This window comes from Amblyraja radiata, chromosome 3 (assembly GCF_010909765.2).
Source record: "Amblyraja radiata isolate CabotCenter1 chromosome 3, sAmbRad1.1.pri, whole genome shotgun sequence".
Lineage (NCBI taxonomy): Eukaryota > Metazoa > Chordata > Chondrichthyes > Rajiformes > Rajidae > Amblyraja > Amblyraja radiata.
Window position 1 is genome coordinate 41,947,457 of NC_045958.1, and position 24,286 is coordinate 41,971,742.

The 24,286-nt window shown below is 44.4% G+C and overlaps 1 protein-coding gene across 1 annotated transcript in view; it reads right to left on the bottom strand.

The window, feature by feature from the left end:
- Positions 1 to 2,458: 2,458 nt before the first annotated feature.
- The window catches only part of LOC116970958 (fructose-1,6-bisphosphatase isozyme 2-like), an 80,934-nt gene continuing 59,106 nt past the window's right edge, over positions 2,459 to 24,286 (bottom strand). Inside the window, exons 6-7 of the mRNA XM_033017689.1 lie at positions 5,387 to 5,506; positions 2,459 to 3,479 (exon numbers count right to left, since the gene is read on the bottom strand). Of these exons, the coding sequence (XP_032873580.1) occupies positions 3,285 to 3,479; positions 5,387 to 5,506 (315 nt within the window). The 3' untranslated portion in view covers positions 2,459 to 3,284. The remainder of the gene's footprint in view (positions 3,480 to 5,386; positions 5,507 to 24,286) is intronic.

Genomic DNA, 24,286 nt, shown 5'->3' on the forward strand with positions numbered 1-24,286 from the left:
AGGATGTAACTAGTAGCGTGGATAGGGGAGAACCAGTGGATGTGGTGTATCTGGACTTCCAGAAGGCTTTCGACAAGGTCCCACATAAGAGATTAGTATACAACCCTAAAGCACACGGCATTGTGGGTTCAGTATTGATGTGGATAGAGAACTGGCTGGCAAACAGGAAGCAAAGAGTAGGAGTAAACGGGTCCTTTTCACAATGGCAGGCAGTGACTAGTGGGGTACCGCAAGGCTCAGTGCTGGGACCTCAGCTATTTGCAATATATATTAATGATCTGGATGAGGGAATTGAAGGCAATATCTCCAAGTTTGCGGATGACACTAAACTGGGGGCCAGTGTTAGCTGTGAGGAGGATGCTAGGAGACTGCAAGGTGACTTGGATAGGCTGGGTGAGTGGGCAAATGTTTGGCAGATGCAGTATAATGTGGATAAATGTGAGGTTATCCATTTTGGTGGCAAAAACAGGAAAGCAGACTATAATCTAAATGGTGGCCGACTAGGAAAAGGGGAGATGCAGCGAGACCTGGGTGTCATGGTACACCAGTCATTGAAAGTAGGCATGCAGGTGCAGCAGGCAGTGAAGAAAGCGAATGGTATGTTAGCTTTCATAGCAAAAGGATTTGAGTATAGGAGCAGGGAGGTTCTACTGCAGTTGTACAGGGTCTTGGTGAGACCACACCTGGAGTATTGCGTACAGTTTTGGTCTCCAAATCTGAGGAAGGACATTATTGCCATAGAGGGAGTGCAGAGAAGGTTCACCAGACTGATTCCTGGGATGTCTGGACTGTCTTATGAAGAAAGACTGGATAGACTTGGTTTATACTCTCTAGAATTTAGGAGATTGAGAGGGGATCTTATAGAAACTTATAAAATTCTTAAGGGGTTGGACAGGCTAGATGCAGGAAGATTGCTCCCGATGTTGGGGAAGTCCAGGACAAGGGGTCACAGCTTAAGGATAAGGGGGAAATCCTTTAAAACCGAGATGAGAAGAACTTTTTTCACACAGAGAGTGGTAAATCTATGGAATTCTCTGCCACAGAGGGTAGTTGAGGCCAGTTCATTGGCTATATTTAAGAGGAGTTAGATGTGGCCCTTGTGGCTAAGGGGATCAGAGGGTATGGAGAGAAGGCAGGTACGGGATACTGAGTTGGATGATCAGCCATGATCATATTGAATGGCGGTGCAGGTTCGAAGGGCCGAATGGCCTACTCCTGCACCTAATTTCTATGTTTCTGTGTTTCTATGTGCTCTAATTTTGCCCACAAATCTCCAGTGTTGGACTTTATCAAAGGCTTTCTGAAAGTCCAGGTATGCTACATCCACTGGCTCCCTTGTCCAGTTGGCCACACTGGGTAGGTCACATCACATGCTTCCCCAAGAACAGACCACTTATACATACACTATTCTGTACTCTGTTCTTGGAGAAGATTACCAGGCAGCCGGAGGAAAAGATTCGAGGCTGTGCTTCAAGTATTTTTAGTGCAATGTTCCCAGTGACTTGTGGAAGCCTCTGGCTCATGATTGTTCAAAGTGGAGTAGTATTCGCAGTGGCACTGAGAACCACAGAGGCAGGCATTGGTAATACCAGATGTCCTGTGTGAGCAGTGGAAGGAACTCATCAGCTCATAAACTATCCACCCCACCTCCTGCCCCATCTGTGATAGAACTTGCTGTCCCACATTGACCTAATTAGTTACAGAAGATTTCACAAAATTGGAGTGGAAGCAAATCCTCGATCCCGAGGGACTTCACAGGAGAAAGAAGATTGAAGAAAGGTTTTGACCCGTCACCTAAACATATTCTCTTGGGATGCTGCCTGACCTGTTGAGTTATTGCAGCACTTTGTGTTCTAATGATGAGTTTGTGCTGCTTCATAGTCTGGCCAACAACACCTTCAGTCATTTTGCTGATGGGGATTGACTGATGGGGCAGTACATACATTAGATTTGTGAACAGTTCACAACTGGGCAATTTTTCGTCGGGCCAGGTGGATATTAATGTAACTAGTTTAGTTCAGTCATCACTGCAGTTTTGATTTTAGGCTGGATTGTTTTTATTTTTCAGCCAGCACATCCATGAAAGGACAGGTTTTTAATTACTGCATCATAATGAATTGCCTAGCAGAGAGTGATCTTAGCAAAGTAGAATTTTAAATTCATTTTGGTGTTGAGAAGCTTATGACTGACACTTTTTAAAACATGAATAATGGCAATTGTAATGGCAATAAATGGGCAGCGGCATTCATGCAGGCACATATTTGGTAAATATTACAGCAAGAAAGAGTGGCTCAATGAGAAGGGCAAGCCATCCGTGGCTAAGTTAGGAAGTTCAGTGTAGAGAGAGAAAATACATAGCATTGCAAATATTAATGGTACGGTAGAGGGTTAGGAAATCTTTGGAAACCAGCAAATGATGACAAAAAATAATATATAAAGGAAGACTAGAAGACACAACTTTTTAACATGTAGGAAGCAAAGTTTAATGGTGATGTGCGGGGAAATATTTTTACACGGTGGGTGGTGAGGGCTTGGACTGTGCTGCCAGGTGGTAGAAGCAGATACAAGAGTGGGGTTTAAGAGACTTTTAGATAGGCATGTGGATATGCAGGAAATGGAACATATTGATCATGTGCAGGCAGAGGGGATTAGTTTATCTTCGCATCATGTTTGGCTTAGACAGAATCTCAGGGTATTTGACATGGGGGAAGAGGATACTTCCCCTAGTGAGTGCTTCTAACTGGAGGACATTCTTTCAGAATATTGGGTTGCTCATTTAAGGTGAAAATAATGAATTTGTTCTCTTGGGCATATCACTCTTTGGAATAATCCACGGCAGAGAATGACAAGGGATATGGGAAGAGAACAGGAAGTAATGTTGAGGTGGGTCAGCCATGACCTGATTGCATGAAAATTAGACAGAAGCAATGTCTGCCATTCCTGCTGTTGTTTTTTATCATCTTATCACGAATGGCACAATCTCCTCCTGTGCTCTACGTTTCTATATGTCTGACATAAGTTTGAAAGTTAGCATCTGACTGTTATCTCATTTTTTATTTTTCTAGATTCGGCGTATTTATTCCTTTCAGGACAGATGTAAGAAAGTGACATTTCAAATCTGATAACAGGTAGTAAATGTTATGTAAGAAGCACTTGTTTGTTCTTAACATATAATTTTCATATGTTGACATTTTACACTTTTGTCCCAAATACGATCCTCTTTATTTAAATAGCATACACCAGCCCCTGATATCAGTTTTATAATCATGTAGCTAATTTGAAGTTCATCCAGTGGTTTGATGCTTTTTTACAAAGGAAAGGTATTCCTCAACATCATCAGGTGATCCCATAATGAGTGGAACTCGTTGATGAATAGACTCTGGCTTCACATCAAGTATTAGCTGGGTTCCTGTCGTGGCTACACCGCCAGCCTGCTCCATAATAAAGGCCATGGGGTTGCATTCATACAGCAGACGAAGCTGTGGTTGAAGAACAAATAACATGAATTGCATTATCCAGCATTATGCACAAGACCGTAGGAAATTGCAGGGTCGTAGAAATAACCCAGTCAATCAATAAATCAGTCCCTCTTTGCCCCACCCATTTTCCAGTCGAATCCATCTATGCTTCACACTGTCTCAGGAAAGCAGCCAAAATAATCAAGGACCATTTACACCCGCAATCATTCTCTTTTCTCTCTTTTCTTATCAAGCAGAAGTTATAAATGCTCTTGGTTTCTTCCCTGCTGTTGAACTATTGAACACACATCTCATGAATTCCTTGTAGTGCTGATCTGCCAATCTACTGCATTGCAGCCCTTGCACTATTTTGTCTGTACTTTTGCTATAGGTGTTACTCTATATTCTGTACTCCTTTTTGAACTACCTGTAGTATTGTTACATGGCTTGATTGTGCTCAAATATAGTACAATACACCTGGTTAGCACATAATACAGATTTTACTCTATCTCAAAGATAGACACAAAATGCTGCAGTATCTCAGTTGGACAGGCAGCACCTCTGGAGAGAAGGAGTTGGTGACATTTCGGGTCGAGACCCTTCTTCAGACTGATGTCAGGGGAGTGGATGGTACATAGATTAGGGTGTGTAAAGATAAGGAACTGTAAGGTATGAAAACGACAAAGGGAATGAAGACCAAGGAGCATGTAGAATAGGTTATTGTTAGTTGGGAGAAGCTAACAGCAAAGCGAACAGAGATAAAATGTAGTTGGAGACAGTAAGACTGGTCAGAGAGGTGGAAGGGGTGGAGAGAGAGGGAAAGCAAGGGTTACTTGAAGTTAGAGGTCAATGTTCATACCGCTGGGGTGTAAGCTACCCAAGCGAAATATGAGGTGCTGTTCCTCCAATTTGTGCTGGGCTTCACTCTGACAATGGTGGAGGCCCAGGACAGAAAAGTCAGTGTGGGAATGGGAGGGGGAGTTAAAGTGTTTAGCAACTGTAATGATCAGCGTGTAAATGGTCCTTGATTATTTTGGCTGCTTTCCTGAGACAGCGTGAAGCATAGATGGATTCGACTGGAAAATGGGTGGGACAAAGGGACTGATTTATTGATTGACTGGGCTATTTCCACGATATAAGATATCATAATTGTAGATGATGAGGGGAGCAAAGTATTAATAAATATAGCTATATTTATGATACATGGGAAGGTACAATCAGAAGTGAGTTATTCCAGGCTTCCTCTCCATTCATGTAGATTATTGGCCCACTGCATCTAATTTCTAAATGAAAATATAGCAAGGTTTTATAGCCAGCTTTAAGTCAATAATAACTTTGTCTTGGATGTTAGCAAGTACCATCTATTGAGGGTTCTGTCAGTATGAAAAGGCATCATGACGTGTGTTATGCTGCAGTATTCGTTATAAAACATTTTCTCAGGCTTTTTTGGCAAATTAGCAGTTGTTAAAACATTTATATTAAAAGGCTGTTGGAAAATTTGAAAGTGTTATCAGAGGCATTTAAAAATGGCTTTGTAATAACATTGTTAATTGGCTCCTTGACTCAGTTGGTGAATACATATCCTGAAACGTTAAGGAAAAGCATGGTGCGGAAAGGATACAGGTTCATGATTTGATAAGAGTTCGCAGATTTCAGGCAAGCAAGGCAGTGCCAGTGCTCTGGATAGAGAGGAAATTGTCAGCTAGATTCCAGCTGACCACTGGAGGTTAACCCTGGCACAGACCAGACAACTTGGCATGAACCAGAAATTGAAAATTATCTTCTTTCTGTGCAAATCATTTGCCAGTTGAGCTGCAGGGAAATCTCTGTTTCACTACATAGGTCAGCATGAAATGCATATTTCTGTTTGTTTGTAAATGTTTTTATATACTGGAAACTTAGTTGGGCGCATACTAGTGGAAACCTACCTTTCCTTTTGGAGTTTTCTTATTGGCGGGATACATGAAGATTCCCCCATACTTCAAGGTACGATGGACATCTGCCACCATTGACCCAATATATCTTGCACTGTATGGAGCACTGCCATCCTGCATATAAAATAATTACAATATAGATTCCATTCTATCAAATGGTAAATTGCAAATTCCACCATATGTATCCATTCCATGAATAAATATTTTAAATATATAATTTTCATCCAAAAACAATGGTTTGTGTTTCATTTTATCACTTCAGATTAAAATAAACTTCTGTATAATCTCTTACATGCAATTTAACCCATGTAGAACATTAGTAGATAGAAACATAGAAAATAGGTGCAGGAGTAGGCCATTCGGCCCTTCGAGCCTGCACCGCTATTCAATATGATCATGGCTGATCATCCAAATCAATATCCCATACCTGCCTTCTCTCCATACCCCCTGATCCCTTTAGCCACAAGGGCCACATCTAACTCCCTCTTAAATCTAGCCAATGAACTGGCCTCAACTACCTTCTGTGGCAGAGAATTCCAGAGATTCACCACTCTGTGTAAAAAATGATTTTCGCATCTCAGTCCTAAAAGACTTCCCTCTAATCCTTAAACTTTGACCCCTTGTTCTGGACTTCCCCAACATCGGGAATAATCTTCCTGCATCTAGCCTGTCCAACCCCGTAAGAATTTTGTACGTTTCTATAAGATCCCCCCTCAATCTTCTAAATTCTAGCGTGTACAAGCCGAGTCTATCCAGTCTTTCTTCATATGAAAGTCCTGCCATCCCAGGAATCAGTCTGGTGAACCTTCTCTGTACTCCCTCCATGGCAAGAATGTCTTTCCTCAGATTAGATGGGGCTGTTATAATAATGGGGAGCATTCACAGGCTTGGACAAGACAGTTTGCGTTTCTCTTTCAAACTATCAAATTATTTTTCTGCATGTCAGCAATATTTTTATTGCAATTAGACAGAATAGTCTTTATCGAAAGGGAAGCAGGGGATACGCCAATTACTCAGAGGACTTTCGCTCTTTGGAGACCTGAAGGTCTTGGAAGTCTCTGAAGGTTTGAGATGGAGATTCCTGGGCCTGACTGACACCAGATTTCCCAGAACTGTTACTCATGCACCATTGTGAATGACAGCCAGCTTCCATAACTCAACACTGCAAAACACCATTGCATGAAGCACCAGATTCTCAGCAGAGCAAGTATGAAATTCGCATGGTAGTTTTGTGATTTTAAGGTCATATGTTTGTATCTGTGAGAAGTGGATTTTGTTAGAGGTGCTTTGTGAATAAAAAAACAAAACATCTTGGAAGCACTCAGCAGGTGAGGCAGCATCTGTGGAAAGTGAAATAAAGTTAATGTTTCAGGTCCAAAGCCTTCTGTCAGCCTATGTAGAACAGGCAGGCAAAGAGACTTCAACCTGAAACATTGGCACCATTTCTCTTTCCACAGGTGCTGCCTGGCCGGCCAAGTGTTCCTGCATTTTGTGCTTTCATTTCACACTCTCAGCATCTGCAAGTCTTTTTAAGTTCATTTTTACGTAAATGCAAGTAGTTCTTTCTTGTTCATCCAAGGCACGAAGTATATACTTCATCCTCTTCCAGCAACACCTGCTCAATCAACCTATCACAATCAAAGATTATAGAGGAGCGCTCCTCTAGTATCTTTGATCACAATACACTTTAGATAAAAGATATCCAATGCCATCTTGCACTACGGTTCCCCAGCTACCCTCAAAGATCGCATGTATGTCTAGCTCTAATGGCACCAATGTTTTTAAACACTATATCTCTGTTTCCTCTCCACACTCCTTAACAATAGACTTAATTTCAGTTATTCTGTCTTCCTGCAAGATAATTTATCATGTAATGCCATCAGTGAAGCTAAGAGGATCCTTCAGTACATGATAATCCATAAGTAAATACAATCTGACGCAAATACTGCTAACAGTATCTTATCACTTGGGGGAAGCTGGCAACCACAGAATTACTTTGTGGCTCTTACTTTCTGCAGTGTGGCTGTGAATCTGAAACTCAGGAAGTGGCCTCCTCTGGTACAGCAATCTAATGTATTTAGTAATGCTCCCAGCATTAACTTGGGCAGGCATAGAACAATACAGCTCAGGAACAATGTCTATGCCGATCATAAAGACAACTCTGATCTGCCTGCACAATCACTATCCCTCCATTCCCTGCATATCCATCTGTCTATCCAAAATTCTCTTAAATGCCGCTATCATATTCAACTCCACCACTACCCCTAGTAGCACCTTCCCTCGATGTAAAATCACAACATTCTATGTAAAATAAATAGTTGCCCACATATCTCTTTTAAACTTTGCCCCCACCCTCTCCTCATCTTAAAATTATGCCCTCTAGTATTTGATATTTCTGTATTGAGAAAAATATTCTGACTGTCTATCCTATCCATGTCTCTCATCTTTTTATATTCTTCGATCAGGTCTCCCCTCAATCTTAGGCATTCCAAAGAAAAGTCTGTCCAACCTCTCGTAATAATACCCTAATACTAATACCCTCCAATCCAGGCACTTTTCTGGTAAGCCACATTTGCACCATAGCCTTCACATCCTTCCCGAATTGGGGCAACCAGAACTGCGCACAATATTCCAAATGCAGCCTAACCAGTCCTATAAAGCTGCATAATGACTCCTGACATACTCAATGTCCTGACCAATGAAGCCATCATGCCATATGCCTTCAACTCTATCGACTTGTGATACTACTTACAGGGAGTTATGACTTGGAGACTTATGAACATCAATGCTGTTATGTCATTATGTCATTAGTTGTATATTTTTCCCGTGCATTTGACCTCCCAAAACGAAACACCTCACATTTGCTTGGATTAAACTCCATGTGCCATTTCTGCACTGCTTTCTGCAGTTGATCTATATACTGATGTATACTTTGAGAGCTTTCCTCATAGTCTGCAAGCTCAGCAGTCTTGGTGTCATCTGCAAAATTACTAACCAACGCATCTATGTTTATGTCCATGCTATTTATGTATACCACAAACAACAGAGGTGCCAGCATAGATCGCTGCAGAACTCAACTGATCACAGACCTCCAGCCTTCCACCACAACTCTCTGTCATTTATCAGTAAGCCAGTTCTGAATCCATACAACCAAGTCACTTAATTCCCTGCATCATTATCTTCTGGATCAGCCTACCATGGCAGACTTTATCAAATGCCTTACAAATCCATGTAAACAGCACAGCAAACGTCCCCAAAGGTTTCCTGAAACAATTTAAATCAAAAAGCAGAGGCAGTCGTCACTTTTCTCTGGGTGAACAAAGCAGGAAGATGAACCTGAACAGACTTGAAAGGATTTCAGAGCATCAAATGCCATAGAATGGAGATTGGCAAATGCTGCAAACCCTGCCGTTTTCTGGCTGTTTTGAAAGGCAATTAATCTCACTACCCTGCTTTTATTTTTCAAAAGATTTCCAATTCTCTTTTGAAAGTTACTACTGAAACTACCTGCCATTCCAGCGGTGCATATCAGATCCTGACAATTCAGTATGATAATACAGTTCTCGTGTTTCCAAGTGCAGTTTAAACAGCATATGAAACTTTGCTTGTTCATTTATAGCCACTCTTAAATTAATCCAGCATTGGTTTAAAGCAAGGACATTAGCTTTAAATGTTGCCCAGCCATTCATTCATGAAGAATGTCATATATGAGCCCAATGCTCAAATAAAGTTCACTTGAGCAACAGTGCTCATCGGATGATGGTGACAGAATCTTTCCAGCCCCTTTATTCAATGAGTCATTGATGCTGACAGTAATTGTAGTACCTCATCCAGCACTAATTTTACACAGACAAAATATTGTATCTTGGATTTTTCTAGGCTATATGTTTTAGCATCATGTAATGCAATGCAATCAAGTAAAAATATAGTAGTTCCCTGCCTAATGGAAACTAATTAAATCTATTTTGTATATTTAATGTATTTGCCTAGATACACTGTATATTTATAACAATGATCTGCTGGTGTGTGGATTATGTGTCTAAATTGTGGAATGCAGAATATTTGGCAGACCAAAATTTAATCTTGTTTTGCAGATGGCTCAACCTAATAAAACACCAACAATATGCAATAGCTGTTGAAACAGATTATAATTGAAAACATTCAGCAGTTTCATTTTTCTTAGAAGCATGAAATTTTAAAGACCCTTTGCATCCAACTTGAATAAATATGAATCATAGATAGACACAAAAAGCTGGAATAACTCAGCAGGTCAGACAGCATCTCAGGAGAAAAGGAATAGGTGACGTTTCAGATCGAGACCCTTCTTCAGAACCTTTCCTCCAGAGATGCTGTCTGACCTGGGAACTTCAGCATTTTGTGTCTATCTTTTGTTTAAAACCAGCATCTGCAGTTCCTTCCTACACTGTAGATAGGAAAAATAATGGATCAGGGCTTTTTAGGGGTTTCTCATTCCCTGCAGTCTGTTCCTACACAGATCACTTACAGACAAGACCATTGTTCTGAAATATAAAATTAAATTTGTAGTACAGTATAGGACTCTGGAACATTACATAGATGAATGGAAAGCTCTTTGCAAGTTTATTCCACAATTTCACTGTCAAGTTCTGACATGTTGAATATAAAATGCAATTGGACTGGTGGGTCAGTACAAGGGACAAAGGACATTTATTGTCACATACACCATTTTTGATGCAATGAAATTTGAGTTGCCAATTGCAGCAATAAAAATAAAACACAACATTAAAGAGCTTGACATTAAATATAAAAACATCCCCCCACAATGGTTCCCACTGTGAGGAAAGATGCTCCGTGACCACAGCTCCGCGATGTTGAAGTCGGCGGTCCCAGCTCTCTGGAGCTTACCACACGGCGACCCGGTTAAGGCATCGCCCGCTCCGCGATGGTGCTTCAGCGTCGTGCCGCTGCCGAAGCTGAAGTTCTGGCCGGTCCCGGCAGGAAACGCCACTCCAGTCCCGCTGGTAGGCCACGAGGAAGGGGCAAAGATACGGCTCGGAGGAAAGCCGCATCTCCGACCAGGTAGGGACTGAGAAATACAGTTTCCCCCTTCCCCCCCACGAGACCTCCAAAATCAAAAACTTTTGACACACTAAAATCTTTTTAAAAAGGGTGAAAAAACGAACAGCTGCAGGCTGGGCAGCCATACTCGACGGCGCCAATATGTTAAGATTCAGGACGTACAAGCAAGATTGCTTTACCAATGGGACATCAGGGAATGCTGTGTATCTACTTCAGAGACATGACTTACTCCGCGCTCACCAGACTCAACCCTCCAGCCTGAAGGTTTCTTGATTCATCACATGGACAGGATAGTTTCATTGGGAAGGCGGTGGCCCCGCGAGTGGCTGCCTTGCCATCAGTGTGTCAGTCATTTTGACTTTTTTTGTTTTTTTTAGTATGTTTAAATATATGTGTTAATGTTTCTCAGTATGTTTTTATGTGGGGAATGGTGGGGTGGAATAGGGGGAATCCAGTCACTTATCTCGGCGGAGATGCGACTTTCTCCTAGTCGCATTTTCGCCTCCCTCGCGGCCTAACAACTTGGATTGATGCAGCCTTTCCCGGAAACCGGCCCAGAGCTTCAGCAGCAGGCGGGGCGTGGACTTCCATCGCGAAGTCAGAAGATAGGCTCCGACCGCCGGCCTGCTGACTTTAACATCCTGAAGCCACGTTCCTCGGAGCTTCTAGCTGAGGGCGTGGAGCGGATTTACCATCCCGGAGCCAGGGATCCCTAGCCGGGGATCACCAGAGAAGAGCTCCGACTGCTGGTCTGCCTGCGGCCCATAACATCGAGAAGCTGCGGTTTCCGGTAAGAAAGTGGCTGGTTCGGTTACTCCAAGCCGCGGAAGTGTGTTTCATCCGTCCCGACGTCGGTGCTTCGATCATTACGACGAGACGGCCTGTACAATTGCGCCGTCCGTAGCGGCGACTGCGGAGGGTCAAGGCCCTATACACGGGTGAACAAAAGGAGGAAGACTGACTGAACTTTATTGCCTTCAATCACTGTGATCACTGTGGTGAATGTTTATGTTAAGTTCTATCGTTCTTTTAATTGTGTTGTGTTCTTTTAATTGTATAGCTGCATGGTAAAGGGCCTGTCCCACGAGCATGTGACTCCATGCGGCAAGCGCGACCTAACGTGGCCGCTTGAGCCGTACGGCCTCGCGGGGCCGGTCCCACTTCGATCGCCAGAGCTGTATGGAGTTGTGCGAAGCTGGTCCCGACATCACGCGGGGCTCCGAAAAACTGACCGTGTTAAAAAATTCCAGCCTGCCGGCCCGCAGCCACCTCATCGCCTTACGCACCGCCTCGATGGGCGTGCGCAGCGTCTCAACTCCATACATCACGCGCGAACTTCCCGCAGACTTCGCTCGGACTTCACGTCACTCACTCGACCTCCGCGCGGCCCCCGCTTCCGGTTTGGTCGCGCTCACCGCATGCAGGCGGATGCTGGTGGGACCGGCCCTTTACTCAAATATCATTGTATCTTAATTGGTGTATGTGACAATTAATGTGAATTTGAGTTTGAATTTGGAAAAGGGAGAGACAGTGAGGTCTGCCTCATGGTAAACTTATTGTAGTGCTTGCATGAGGCGGTCTTGTTCAACTCCTGTTCCCCTCAACTGGAACTAATGGTGCACCTGGCTGCGTTCCAAAACCAACTGACTGGACTGTTGACATCTTCAACCTCTCACTTAGACAGTATGAGGTTTTCACTTGCTCTAAAAGGACATTGATAATACCGGCACCCTAGAATAGCAAGGTGACTTGCCTCAATGGCCACCAAGAAGTGGCAGTCACGTACTCTGTGATAAAGTGAGATAAGTAAATTATGATACAAATCAACTCCAACCTCGATATTGACTAGGACCCACTTCAATTCATCTACCACTGCAACAGATCGACAGTGGATGTGATCCCACCGGACCGTCACTCTGCGTTGGAACACTTGGCCAATAGGAACACATTTGGCAGGCTGTTGTTCATCGGCTACAGCTCAATGTTAATCATTCAAATTCATTGTCAAACTCAAGGAACTGGGAATAGACACAAAATGAACGAATAACTCAGCAGATTAGGCACCACCACCATTACTCACCACCATACTCACCACCACCATTACTCACCACCAACAATGGAAGCCTGGATCACCTCAGTGCAGAGGGAGAACAGGGAGGGAAGAGACAGAGACTTAAGACTTTTGCCTCCATCACAGTGAGAGGTGCCTGATGAACTCACTGTGGTGGATGTCAATTTGTGTTTATTGTATGTTTCGTTATTTATTATTATATGTATGATTGCAAGCAACGTAATTTCGTTCAGACCGAAAGGTCTGAATGACAATAAAGAAATCCAATCCAAAGAATCTCTAGAGAAAAAGGATGGGTGGCGTTTCAGGTCAGGACATGGGTCTTTTTCCTCCCTATGTACCTGGATCCTTGACATCCTCATTGGCACACCTCAATCAATCCAGATCAGCAACAACATCTCTTCACTGACCAGCAGTACAGGGGGCACCTCAGAGTTGCTTACTCGGTAACCACGGGAAACGACAATTCAGATTACAGGAGGAAGATTGATAAAGATTGAATGGTGCCAGAACAACAATCTAGTCCCAATGTTACCAAGACCAATGAACTGATTGTTGACTTCAGGAAGGGAAAGCTGAGGGACCATGTTGGTGGGACAGTGATCGAGAGAGTCAACCGCTTCACACTCCTGGGCAGACACATCTCTGATGATCTATCACGGGGCCAGCTCATTGATGCAATCAGAAAAAAAGCTTGCCATTGCCTCAACTTCCTCACATGTTTGAGGAGGTTGAGCATGTCACTGAATACTCTTATCAAACTTCTTGAGGCAGGGACTATCTCAACGTTTAAGAAACAGTTAGACAGGTACATGGATAGAACAGGTTTGGAGGGAGGCAGGTAGGACTAGTGTAGCTGGGACATGTTGGTCGGTGTGGGCAAGTTGGGCCGAGGGGCCTGTTTCTGCACTGTATCACTCTATGACTCTTTGACTCTCCAAGTGTATGGTGGAGAGCATATTGACTGTTTGTGTCACAGCCAGGTTCAGAAATTCAAATACTCAAGAACAAAAGAGGCTGCAGAAAGTGGTGCACCATCATAGGTACTGGCCTTCCCAGCATGTAAGAGACCTACAGGAAGTGGTGCCTCAAGAAGGCAACTAATGTCATCTAAGACCCACACCCTGACAAAACTCTTCTCACTGCTACCATCGGTGGAAAATATAAAGAAACCTGAAAACTATCCACTATTTTGACAATTGTACCTATAAATATTCTATTTGCTTTAAAAATTATTCCAATGGTTTGGCATCAGGAAATATTTGGAATAATTTAGATTTTAATCAGATTTTTTGCCAAGTAAGAGTGCAGAATAAGGAATTAGATCATGTCAAAATAACCTTGAGGTCACCAGTCTTGTGCTCATCTTTAACAGTAAACAGTTTAACATGTAAACATCGCGGGACTTAACTAAAAAGCAGTAAGAAAAATTCAAAGACATAAAAAGCTGCAAAGAATGAGTTTTTAACTTGCATACGGCTTTCCTGGAAGCTATAACTGATTCAGAGACAATTGAGTCAAGAAAATCCCTAAATTATTACCATAATATTTGAGAACAATATTTAGCTCATTAACAACACAGGAGCTTAGAATAAATAGTATATTTTGATTCCTTGTTCTTAATTTTATTTCTTGATTTAAACAGATTTTTAATGAGCATGTGTTCAAATTAATTCAATTCATTAAAATTAATTTGTCTGCAGAGCTCCAGCCGGCGATGCGTGCACAGTTCGGGATCCCTCGTGGGGGAACCAGGAGAAGAAGAAGCCACCACCGCCGGCCCACGGCCAACTTCTACCATTTGCGCGGCGTGGGCTTACCATCAGGAGTGGGATCCCTCGTCGGGGATCCCTGGAGGGGAGCTTCGATCGCCGACCCTGCGATCTGCGGTGCTTCTGGCTGCGGCGCGAACTTTAAATCTCCGACCGCCGGCCTGCGGCCTACACCAACCTGAAGCCGCGGTCTCCGGTGGGGAGTCACCGATTCCAGACTTACCTTGACTTTCATTCATCTGGATGCCCGCAGCGGCGGTTGCAGAGGGGTAAGGTCCCGACCACGGGGGAAAATGGTGGACTGGCCAAATTTTGTGCCTTCCACCACAGTGATGAATGCTGTGGTGGATGTTTGTGTTAAATTTTTATTGTGTTTTTGTGTGTTCTTTTTCATTGTACTGCTGCTGACAAATTCATTTCACTTGCACTTTATGTGCAATGTGACAAATAAAACTGATTGTATTGCATTGTATGAACTGCAGCGGTAGAGTTGCTGCCTTGCAGCGCCGGAGACCCGGGTTCAATCCCAACTACAGGTGCTGTCTGTACGGAGTTTGTACGTTCTCCCCATGACCGCATGAGTTTTCTCCGAGATCTTCGGTTTCCTCCCACACACCGAAGACATACGGATTTGTAGGCTAATTGGCTTGGGTTTGTATACTTGGTATGTGTAAATTGTCCCTAGTGTGTGTGTGTGTAAGTTTGCGTTAATGTGCGGGGATCGCTGGTCAGTGCGGACACAGTGGGCCGAAGGGCCTGTTTCCATGCTGTATCTCTAAACTAAACATGGTCTGTCTGCTTAACATAAAATTACACAATACAGAAGGAAACCATATTAATATTTGACACTGAGAGAGTTATGAAGCGGCGCCTGCTGGCGCATGCAGATATCAAACCCGGCGTTCGGAAGCCGCGGTCACGTGACTCGGGAGGGGCTGCTGTTTTCGTGCGGTTTCGCTTTCGTGCCACAGTTGTTTTGCTGACCACCATTGTGATCAGACGTGTTTGCAGAGACCTGTTTGCCAAGGAGCTATTGTGTAAATAAATCAGTTCAGAAAACTTGGTTATCGTTTCTGCATCCGCAAAAGTGGTGACCCCGACCTGTCTCGCCGTCGTTAGACAAGAGATCATGCAGGAGGACTACGTCCCCGCTGAATCGGCCGGCACGAGGCAGGGCTCACCGGGCTTCAAGCTACCTTCCTTTTGGCCAGATCAACCTCAGGTGTGGTTCGCCCACGTAGAGGCACAGTTCCATCTGCATCGAATAATCGCGGATGACACAATGTACTTCCATGTGGTGGGTGCTCTGCCACAGGATTGTGACTCGAGGCTGTTGCCGTATATTAGAGACCCGCCGATGATCGCAAAGTACGAAGGTTTGAAGGCCCTGCTGTTACACACCTTCGGTCTCAGCCGTAGAGACAGGGCGGCGAAGATCGTGCACATGGACAGTGTCGCCGATTGGTGTCCATCCACCATCATGGCGAAGATGCAGGCCCTGATGGATGGGCATCGCCCGTGTCTGCTTTTCGAACAGGCGTTCTTGGAGCAGATGCCAGACAAGGTTGATTTGATGCTCGCCGAGGCCGATTTCAGCGATCCCCAGCACCTCGTGTAGAGGGCCGACGAGCGGTGGACCCACAGACGGTGGGACGTTTGTTCTTTCACCCGCCCCACTGCCACGGCCGGAGGTGAACAGCCGATGATGTTGGTGCTACTACCATCTCCGTTACGGTGTGGAAGCCCGAAGATGCCGAAGCCCCTGCTCGTTTCAGGGAAATGCCTCGGCCAATCGCCCATAGAGGCGAACGCGATCGGCCCAAACGAACGCCTCTACGTCCGTGATCGCCATTCCGGCCACCGTTTCCTGGTTGACTCCAGTGCCATTGCCAGCATCCTGCCTCCGAGCGCCCGAGATACCCGTGTCGGTAAGGTAGCACCCGTCCTCTCGGCCATTAACGGGACCGACATTTGAACTTACAGTGCGCGGACCCTGGACAAATTTTGACTCCCACTCATATAGGTGGAAGTGCACCATTGCTGATGCCGCCCAGCCGATATTGGGGGCCGACTTCTTGCGCGCGTTCTCCCTGCTAGTCGATGTGCGAGGCGGGCGAATGTTTCTGTTGTCGGACCTGTGCCCTGCCAAGCCGCGTAATCCGTTCTCGCCCCAGCAGCAACTCGACGAGGTAGCTGAGATCCAGCAACCTTTTGCAGCCATTCTCACTGAATTCCCAGGGTTGCTCACGCCCTGGTTCGACGGGGCCGTGCCACGTCATGGCGTGGTCCACCACATTCCCACCGAGGGCCCACCGGTTCACGCCCTCGCGCGCCGCCTCCCACCCGATAAACTGCGCATTGCACGAGACGAGTTCCAGCTTATGGAGGACATGGGGATTGTCCGCGGTCGGATAGCCCTTGGGCTTCCCCGCAGCACATGGTGGCCAAAGCGTCCGGAGGTTGGAGACCTTGCGGTGATTACAGGCGTCTAAACGTGGTAACCACAGCAAATCAGTACCCAGTCCCAAACATCCAAGATTTCTCAGCTCATTTGGAGGGCGCTGCCTTCTTCTCGAAGGTCGACCTTATTCGCGGGTATAATCAAATTCCGGTCCATCCCAACGACGTTTCTAAGATGGCCACCATCACCCCTTTCGGCCTTTTCGAATGGCTAAGAATGCCATTTGGTCTGAAGAACGCTGCTCAAGCGTTCCAAATGCTAATGGATCAGGTCGGGTGGGGTTTGCCGTTCATATTCATCTCGATGATATTCTGGTGGCCAGCAGTTCGCAGGTTGAACACGTCAGACACCTCCGCCTGCTCTTCGAACGGCTGCGTAAGCACGGGTTGGTGATCAACCCCACGAAGTGCCAGTTCGGATTGCGCTCCATCTCCTTTTTAGGTCACGGGATAACCTGCCACGGCGCACAGCCGCTGCCTGAGAAGGTAGACGCAATCCGTCGCCTCCCGAGGCCACTATCCGTCAAGGGTCTGCAGGAATTCATCAGAATGGTTAATTCAACTTCTACCACCGATTCGTCCCGTCAGTGGCCGCCATCATGAGGCCGTTGTTCCAATGTCTGGCAGGCAAACCTAAAGACCTGGTTTGGTCCAGGGAGGCAGGGATAGCTTTCGAGCTATAAATGTTATCCTGTGGTGGAGCTGCAACAGGGCCCCAGCTACTGAATACATGAAACAAATTTTCACAAGTGGCTGAGCAAGCTGCAGTTTAACCAGGTATCAAGACTATTACAGATAAGTCACGTATCTGAAACTCTCATATATTGAAACATTCAAAATCTATTAAAGAATCAGTTAAAATGTGACATACATTTAAAAATAATAGAACATATTTAAGTAAATTCACTTTCATTAATTAATTAGTTAAATTAGGTGCTACCTGACACCCTGGCGCTTTGCAGCTGTTTTTCTCCCTTCAACTGAATGGATTTGTGGTTCCTGCCACGTAATTAATCTGGACCAGGACCTGCGGGTGAATTTCCCAGAGTACAAACTGAGAATGTGCTGAAACTGCATGTTTTGTGGTCGGGTTACATGAGGAATCTCATGTTGGGACTTCACCAGCTTTGAGCATGCTGCAGTTTGTGTGTGATTCCTGGAGGTGATTGTATTTAGACAGGAAGCTGCCACAAATTTCATGCAGAATTTGGCAAATTTAATCTGCCTCCACAATCTTCAACTTCATTTCAAGCAGCGCATTGCATATTGTAACAACCCGCTACTTATCTGATTTTCTACCTCTTCCTTCTTGTTTGCTCATTTATTTTAAATCTGTGTCCTCTCCATGCCACCCGTTCAGGGATACTCCAAATTGATCAAAGCTGTTTATCATTTATAGATCTCTGTTAAATCTCCCCTTACCTTCACGTTTCTAATAAAATGCAAGCCTCATTTCTTTAGGCAACTGTAGAATTTTATCCCTGTTACCAATTCTAGAATTGTACTCCTAAAGTATGGTGATAAAAGTTGATCAGCTAGATTCAAACAGTATTTAACAAAGCATTAGGCCAGGAATTTCATTTGACCTGTTCATAACCTGTCTCCATTACTTTACTAGAATTTTGATGGAAAATATTTTATGTATTGAAAAGGGATTTCCATCACCCTTGCAAAACAGTAATGATGGTGAAGTAGGTGCACTTGCAAGTAAATTAGTGGCGTGACCCTATACTGCTATTTCAGAAACTAATTTTAATATCTTTTTGTTTATGTCAGTAATTCTATTCAGAAATAAACCTATTGTTGCACATATTATACAAGTGAAAAGGCATTTCCTGATGGAGCAGACAAAATCTGTAGGAGAGAACTGTAGTCGCTGGTTTACACAAAATGTTGCGTTAGCTCCGTGGGACAGGCAGCATCTCTGTTACGTTTGGGTCAAGACCCTTCTTCAGACTTCAGTATTTCTTCAGCATTTCCTGAACTGACAACACATGCTAGGATATTTACTAATTCTAATCACGTAATATATTTAAATAATATTTAAAAACATTTTGGCGGTCGCAAGAACTACAACTAAGTTTTATACAGAGAAGGTTCACCAGACTGATTCCTGGGATGTCAGGACTTTGATATGAAGAAAGACTGGATAGACTCGGCTTGTACTCGCTAGAATTTAGAAGTTTGAGGGGGGATCTTATAGAAACTTACAAAATTCTTAAGGGGTTGGACAGGCTAGATGCAGGAAGATTGTTCCCGATGTTGGGGAAGTACAGAACAAGGGGTCACAGTTTAAGGATAAGGGGGAAATCTTTTAGGACAGAGATGAGGAAAACATTTTTCACACAGAGAGTGGTGAATCTCTGGAATTCTCTGCCACAGATGGTAGTTGAGGCCAGTTCATTGGCTATATTTAAGAGGGAGTTAGATGTGGCCCTTGTGGCTAAAGGGATCAGAAGGTATGGAGAGAAGGCAGGTACAGGATACTGAGTTGGATGATCAGCCATGATCATATTGAATGGCGGTGCAGGCTCGAAGGGCCGAATGGCCTACTCCTGCACCTATTTTCTATGTTTCTATTCTCAAAATAGCTTCTTAGCTCACAGGTTCTTACAACACCTCTGGCCACAACGGTGGTCAGCAATCAACTGCTGCGCAAAAGCGAAACAGCGCGAAAAACCAGCAGCCCCTCCTGAGTCATATGACCGCGGCTTCCGAACGCCGGGTTCGATACCTGCGTGCGCCAGCCGGCGCCGCTGCATTGCCACTTTTCATTTCACTGCACATCTCGTATGTGTATGTGACGAATAAACTTGACTGAACTTGACAACATGTTATTTCTTTAAACAAATTGATTTATGTTATTTTTCTATTTGCATCAAAACCGACATCTAAGATGGAGCTGGAATCTCTGAGAAGGTAAAAAGTGCTGTATTTTCTTATTTCTTTCGAATCATTCATAAATGTCTCAATCTTTCCCTCATCATGGTATTCTCTTTGCCTGCTCCCACCACTTCTCAGTAGATGTTGATACATGTGAAAGAGAATCCCTCTGTGTGCTGTGTGTTGCAATGTTATACATTTGTCCTTTGTAAGTATGTTTCTTTTTCACTGAACATAGTACATTTTCCTTTTGTCAGTCACAGAATTTGCGGGATAAACTAAAACATGCGAACCCATCTTCTCATTCAAAAATGCTGGACTACAGTGTAACCAGTGCTCAACAGTTGTAGCAGGGTTTGCACGCTATCACCTCCTATTACAAGGCGAAACTGGGTAACAAAAGTGGCAACAAATGTCACTAAGATGAGCTCAATGCCTTTTATGCACATTTTAATAGGAAGAACGACGACACATCCGCATAAGCCCCCACAGCCCCGACAACACTGATCTCAGGAACTGCAGATGCTGGTTTATACCCAAGTACTGGAGCCGACATCAGATGCTGGTTTATACCCAAGTACTGGAGTAACTCTGCAGCCGACATCAGAGCATCATCCAGGCTATTAAACCTGGCTCAGCCAAAACTTTGATTATTAATAACCAATTATCTGTTATTTGCACTTTGTCAGTTTATTTATTCATGTGTGTATATATTTATATTATGGTATATGGACACATTGATCTGTTTTGTAGTAAATGCCTACTATGTTCTGTGCACTGAAGCAAAGCAAGAATTTCATTATCCTACCAGGGACACATGACAATAAACTCACTTGAACTTGAACTTTTATCGATTTTAATGTTTTTAGTTATTTTATAGGCAGCAACTGAAGAAAGCACCCCCAGAGGTGAGGACTGTACAGAGCTTGTCGGGGAAGGGGGGGGGGGGGGGGGGGGGGTCAGAGGAACAACTCCACGACTGCTTGATGTCTGGAGACTGGGCAATGTTCAGGGGCTCTGCAACGGATCTGAATGAATACGCCACAGTCGTTACAGACTTCATAAGGAAATGTGTGGAGGACTGTGTTCCAACAAAAACCTTCCGAGTGTTTCCTAACCAGAAGCCTTGGATGAATCATGAGATCTGCATTCTTCTGAAGGCATTATTAATTATTTTAACTGCTTATCATTTTTAGGTCAAAGGTCAAAAACTGTATTTGCCATTTGTGCTTACACACATAGGAACTCTTGTGCGGTTGTTCAGAGAATCAAGTCAAGTCAAATTAAAAAGACACACAGAAAGACACATAATCTATAAAAACATATACTTCTCTAGAATAGAAAAGAAAGTGCCTAAAACCCTATATAAAGGGGACAGTGAGAGCATTGTAAATTGCACAAACCCTATACAAAAGTGTCGATTGCATTGTAAATTGCACAGGCCCAGGAGACAATATAATATGATATAATATGATATGCTATGAGGTAGGTCAGGACATCAGTTCATTTTGTTTTGGCCAAGAGTCTCACTGTGGCAGGGAAGAAGCTCTTAAAAAAGCGTGTTCTGTTTGTGGCGATGCTGTCCGCTCGTCTGTGCCTGAGGTTGTATGTGCAGTTTTTGTGTTTGAGCAGGGAGTGAGCTGGATGTAGTGTGTCTCTGATGATTCTCTCTGCTCTTTTTTGACAGCGCTGCATGTAGATTGTGTCCATAGAGGGGAGTTCCGTTCTGATAATCCTCTCTGCAGTCTTTATGACTCTTTGCAGAGCCTTCCTCTCTGTCTGTGTGGTGTTTCCATACCACACCGTGATGCCTGTGGTGAGGATGCTCTCTATCAATCATTTGTAGACCTGGGTGAGAGGGCGACAGTGCAGATCAGCTTTTCTGAGCAGCCTGATGAAGTACAGCCTCTGCTGGGCTTTTTTCACTGTGGCAGCAGTGTTCAAAGTCCAGTTCAGATCTGATGTTACTTGTAATCCCAGGTATCTGTAACTGTCAGCCCTCTCCACCATAGTCCCCTTGATGATGAGGGGCTGCAGGGGGGGTGGATTTTTTCTGAAGTCCATTATTATTTCTCTTGTCTTGTCTGTGTTGAGGCTTAGGTCGTTCACCTCACAGGCAAGAATGTCGTTCACCAGACTCCTGTAGCCCGACTCGCCCCCCCCCCCCTTGATGAGGCCCAGGATGGTGGTATCATCCGCATACTTAATAATGATGGTATTTTCCTGGGTGGAGACACAGTCGTGTGTGTACAGGGTGAAAAGTTTGGGACTGAGACAGCAGCCATGTGGTGATCCTGTGCTGACGGTGAGCTCTGCAGACACCCTCCTTCCCATCCTCACCACCTGTGGTCTTTCAGTCAGGAAATCCAAGATCCAGTTGCAGGTGGGAGTCGGGATGCCGAGGTCTGTCAGCTTCTCAGTCAGCCTGCCCGGGCGAATGGTGTTAAAAGCCGAGCTGTAATCCAGGAACAGCGTTCTGACGTATGTTCCTCTGCTGTCCAGGTGTTGCAGGATGTGGTGTAGAACAATGGCCACTGCGTCATCCACTGAGCGGTTGGGGCGGTAGGCGAACTGGAGGGGGTCGATCGTGCCCGGGACCATGTGATTGATGTGTGTGAGAACCAGTTTTTCTAGACACTTCATGGCAACTGGCGTGAGTGCCACTGGCCTGAAGTCATTCAGAGTGGATGGGTTAGGTTTTTTTGGAACTGGTACAATAGTGGAAAATTTAAAAATACGGGGGACCACTGCTTGGTTTAAAGACAGATTGAAGATGTCTACATACACTCCAGTGAGTTGTTCTGCACAGGCCTTCAGAACTTTAGGAGGGACGCCATCTGGTCCCACAGCCTTGTGGGGGTTCACCTGCCTCAGAGCTTTCAGGACCTGTGTGGGTGTCACCTGAAAGACAGTGTCCGTGGGGTTGCAGGGGGCTTTTGAGGGGGTGTCTGTGTTCAGTCTGTCAAACCTGGTGTAGAAGGTATTAAGGCTGTCTGGGAGGGTGACATCCTGGGGGTCTGTGGTTGGTACTGTTTTCTTGTACTTTGTGACTGCTTGGATTCCCTGCCACATACTGCGTGTGTTGTTACTTAGGTAAAAGCTTTCAAGTTTTTGGGAATAAGCCCTCTTTGCAGCTCTGATGGACTTCTGTAGCTCGTACCGGGCTTTCTTGTACTCCCTTTGATCTCCTGACTTAAAAGCTTCCTGCCTTTTCCTGATCTTCTGTTTTATGTTTCCATTGAACCAAGGTTTCTGGTTTGGAAACACATGCACAGTTCTGGGAGGGGCACATATAGATGTGCACCAGCTGATGTAGTCACTCACAGCCTCTGTGTATTCATGAATGTCATCTGTGGCCACCTTAAAGATGTTCCAGTCTGTAGCCTCTAAACATCCCTGCAGGCTAGCCTGTGCACTGTCCGTCCAGGTGTTAACAGTTCTGACTGTGACTGGCTGTGCCTTAAGCCTCTTGGTGTAGGTGGGCTTGAGCCGAATTGCCAGGTGGTCCGACTTGACGAAGTGGGGTATTGGTTCAGCTATAAAAGCATTTCTGATATTACTGTAGCAGTGGTCCAGTATTTTATTTCCTCTAGTTGGGAAAGTCACAAACTGATACAGTTTTGGTATGTTTTTCTTGAGGTTGCAATGATTAAAGTCTCCCAGAATAATAAAAGCAGCATCAGGATATTTGTTTTCATGCTCATTGATCATGTCGTGTAGCTCCCTGAGTGCAGCCTCTTCTTTGGCGGAAGGGGGAATTCTTTGGCGGAATGTGTGATTGCATGAGTAAGCCTTGTTATTTGACCTGGCAGTTCTTGCACAAATGACATTTGAAAAAAAATATTGAGTACAATGAGAATGAAGGAAAGCTCAGAGTTAGCCAGAGGGCGAATTTCAAATAAATAACAGTTCACATCATTGGGATGGATCGTGCTGGCTCCTCCAATAGTCATATTACAATCACTCACCTGACATTTCTGCCTGTTGTGTCCTGCTGGTTTGAAGACTCCCAACAGTGAAGCCCCAGCGCAAATCTTCCCTAAAACTCTTGATAGCAAAATTATCTCTGCAGCATTGCAAACTCTCAAAAGGATCTCTGGCATTCAGAAATATTTAAATAAAATGGAAACCAATAGATGATACGAGTGCAAAAGATGGGAAACCTGCAAGTTATTGAGGCAGGAAGAGTGCAAGTCCATAAAGAAAGTGACCACCAGCAAAGGGAATAAAGAGGAAAAGGTTGCAGGGATGAAGGGAAGTAGGAAGAGTGAGAATGGGATTGTTTTCAATCAGAGCCAACACAGCCCTGATGGGTTGAATGGCCTCTTTCTATGTCATAATAAGCTCCAGATATGAGCATGCCCCCAACAGAGCCAGAGTGTCAGCTGACACAAAACACCCAGTTAATACAAACACAGGCTTAACCTCAACATTTTTATTTTGTAGCAACTTGGGAACAAACAAATATTCAGAGCACCGTCATTTAGCACATGTGCAATCCGTTTGTTTCGCAATGTCTCTCAACATTCACGAGTTGTTTTACTGGTTGCTCTCCAGATTAGATATGATTTTGAATGTTTTCAATTCACAAGCAGAACCAGTCTTTTTACATAGTTTTGCTATGATCTGTACTCCTCAGGGGGCCTTGAC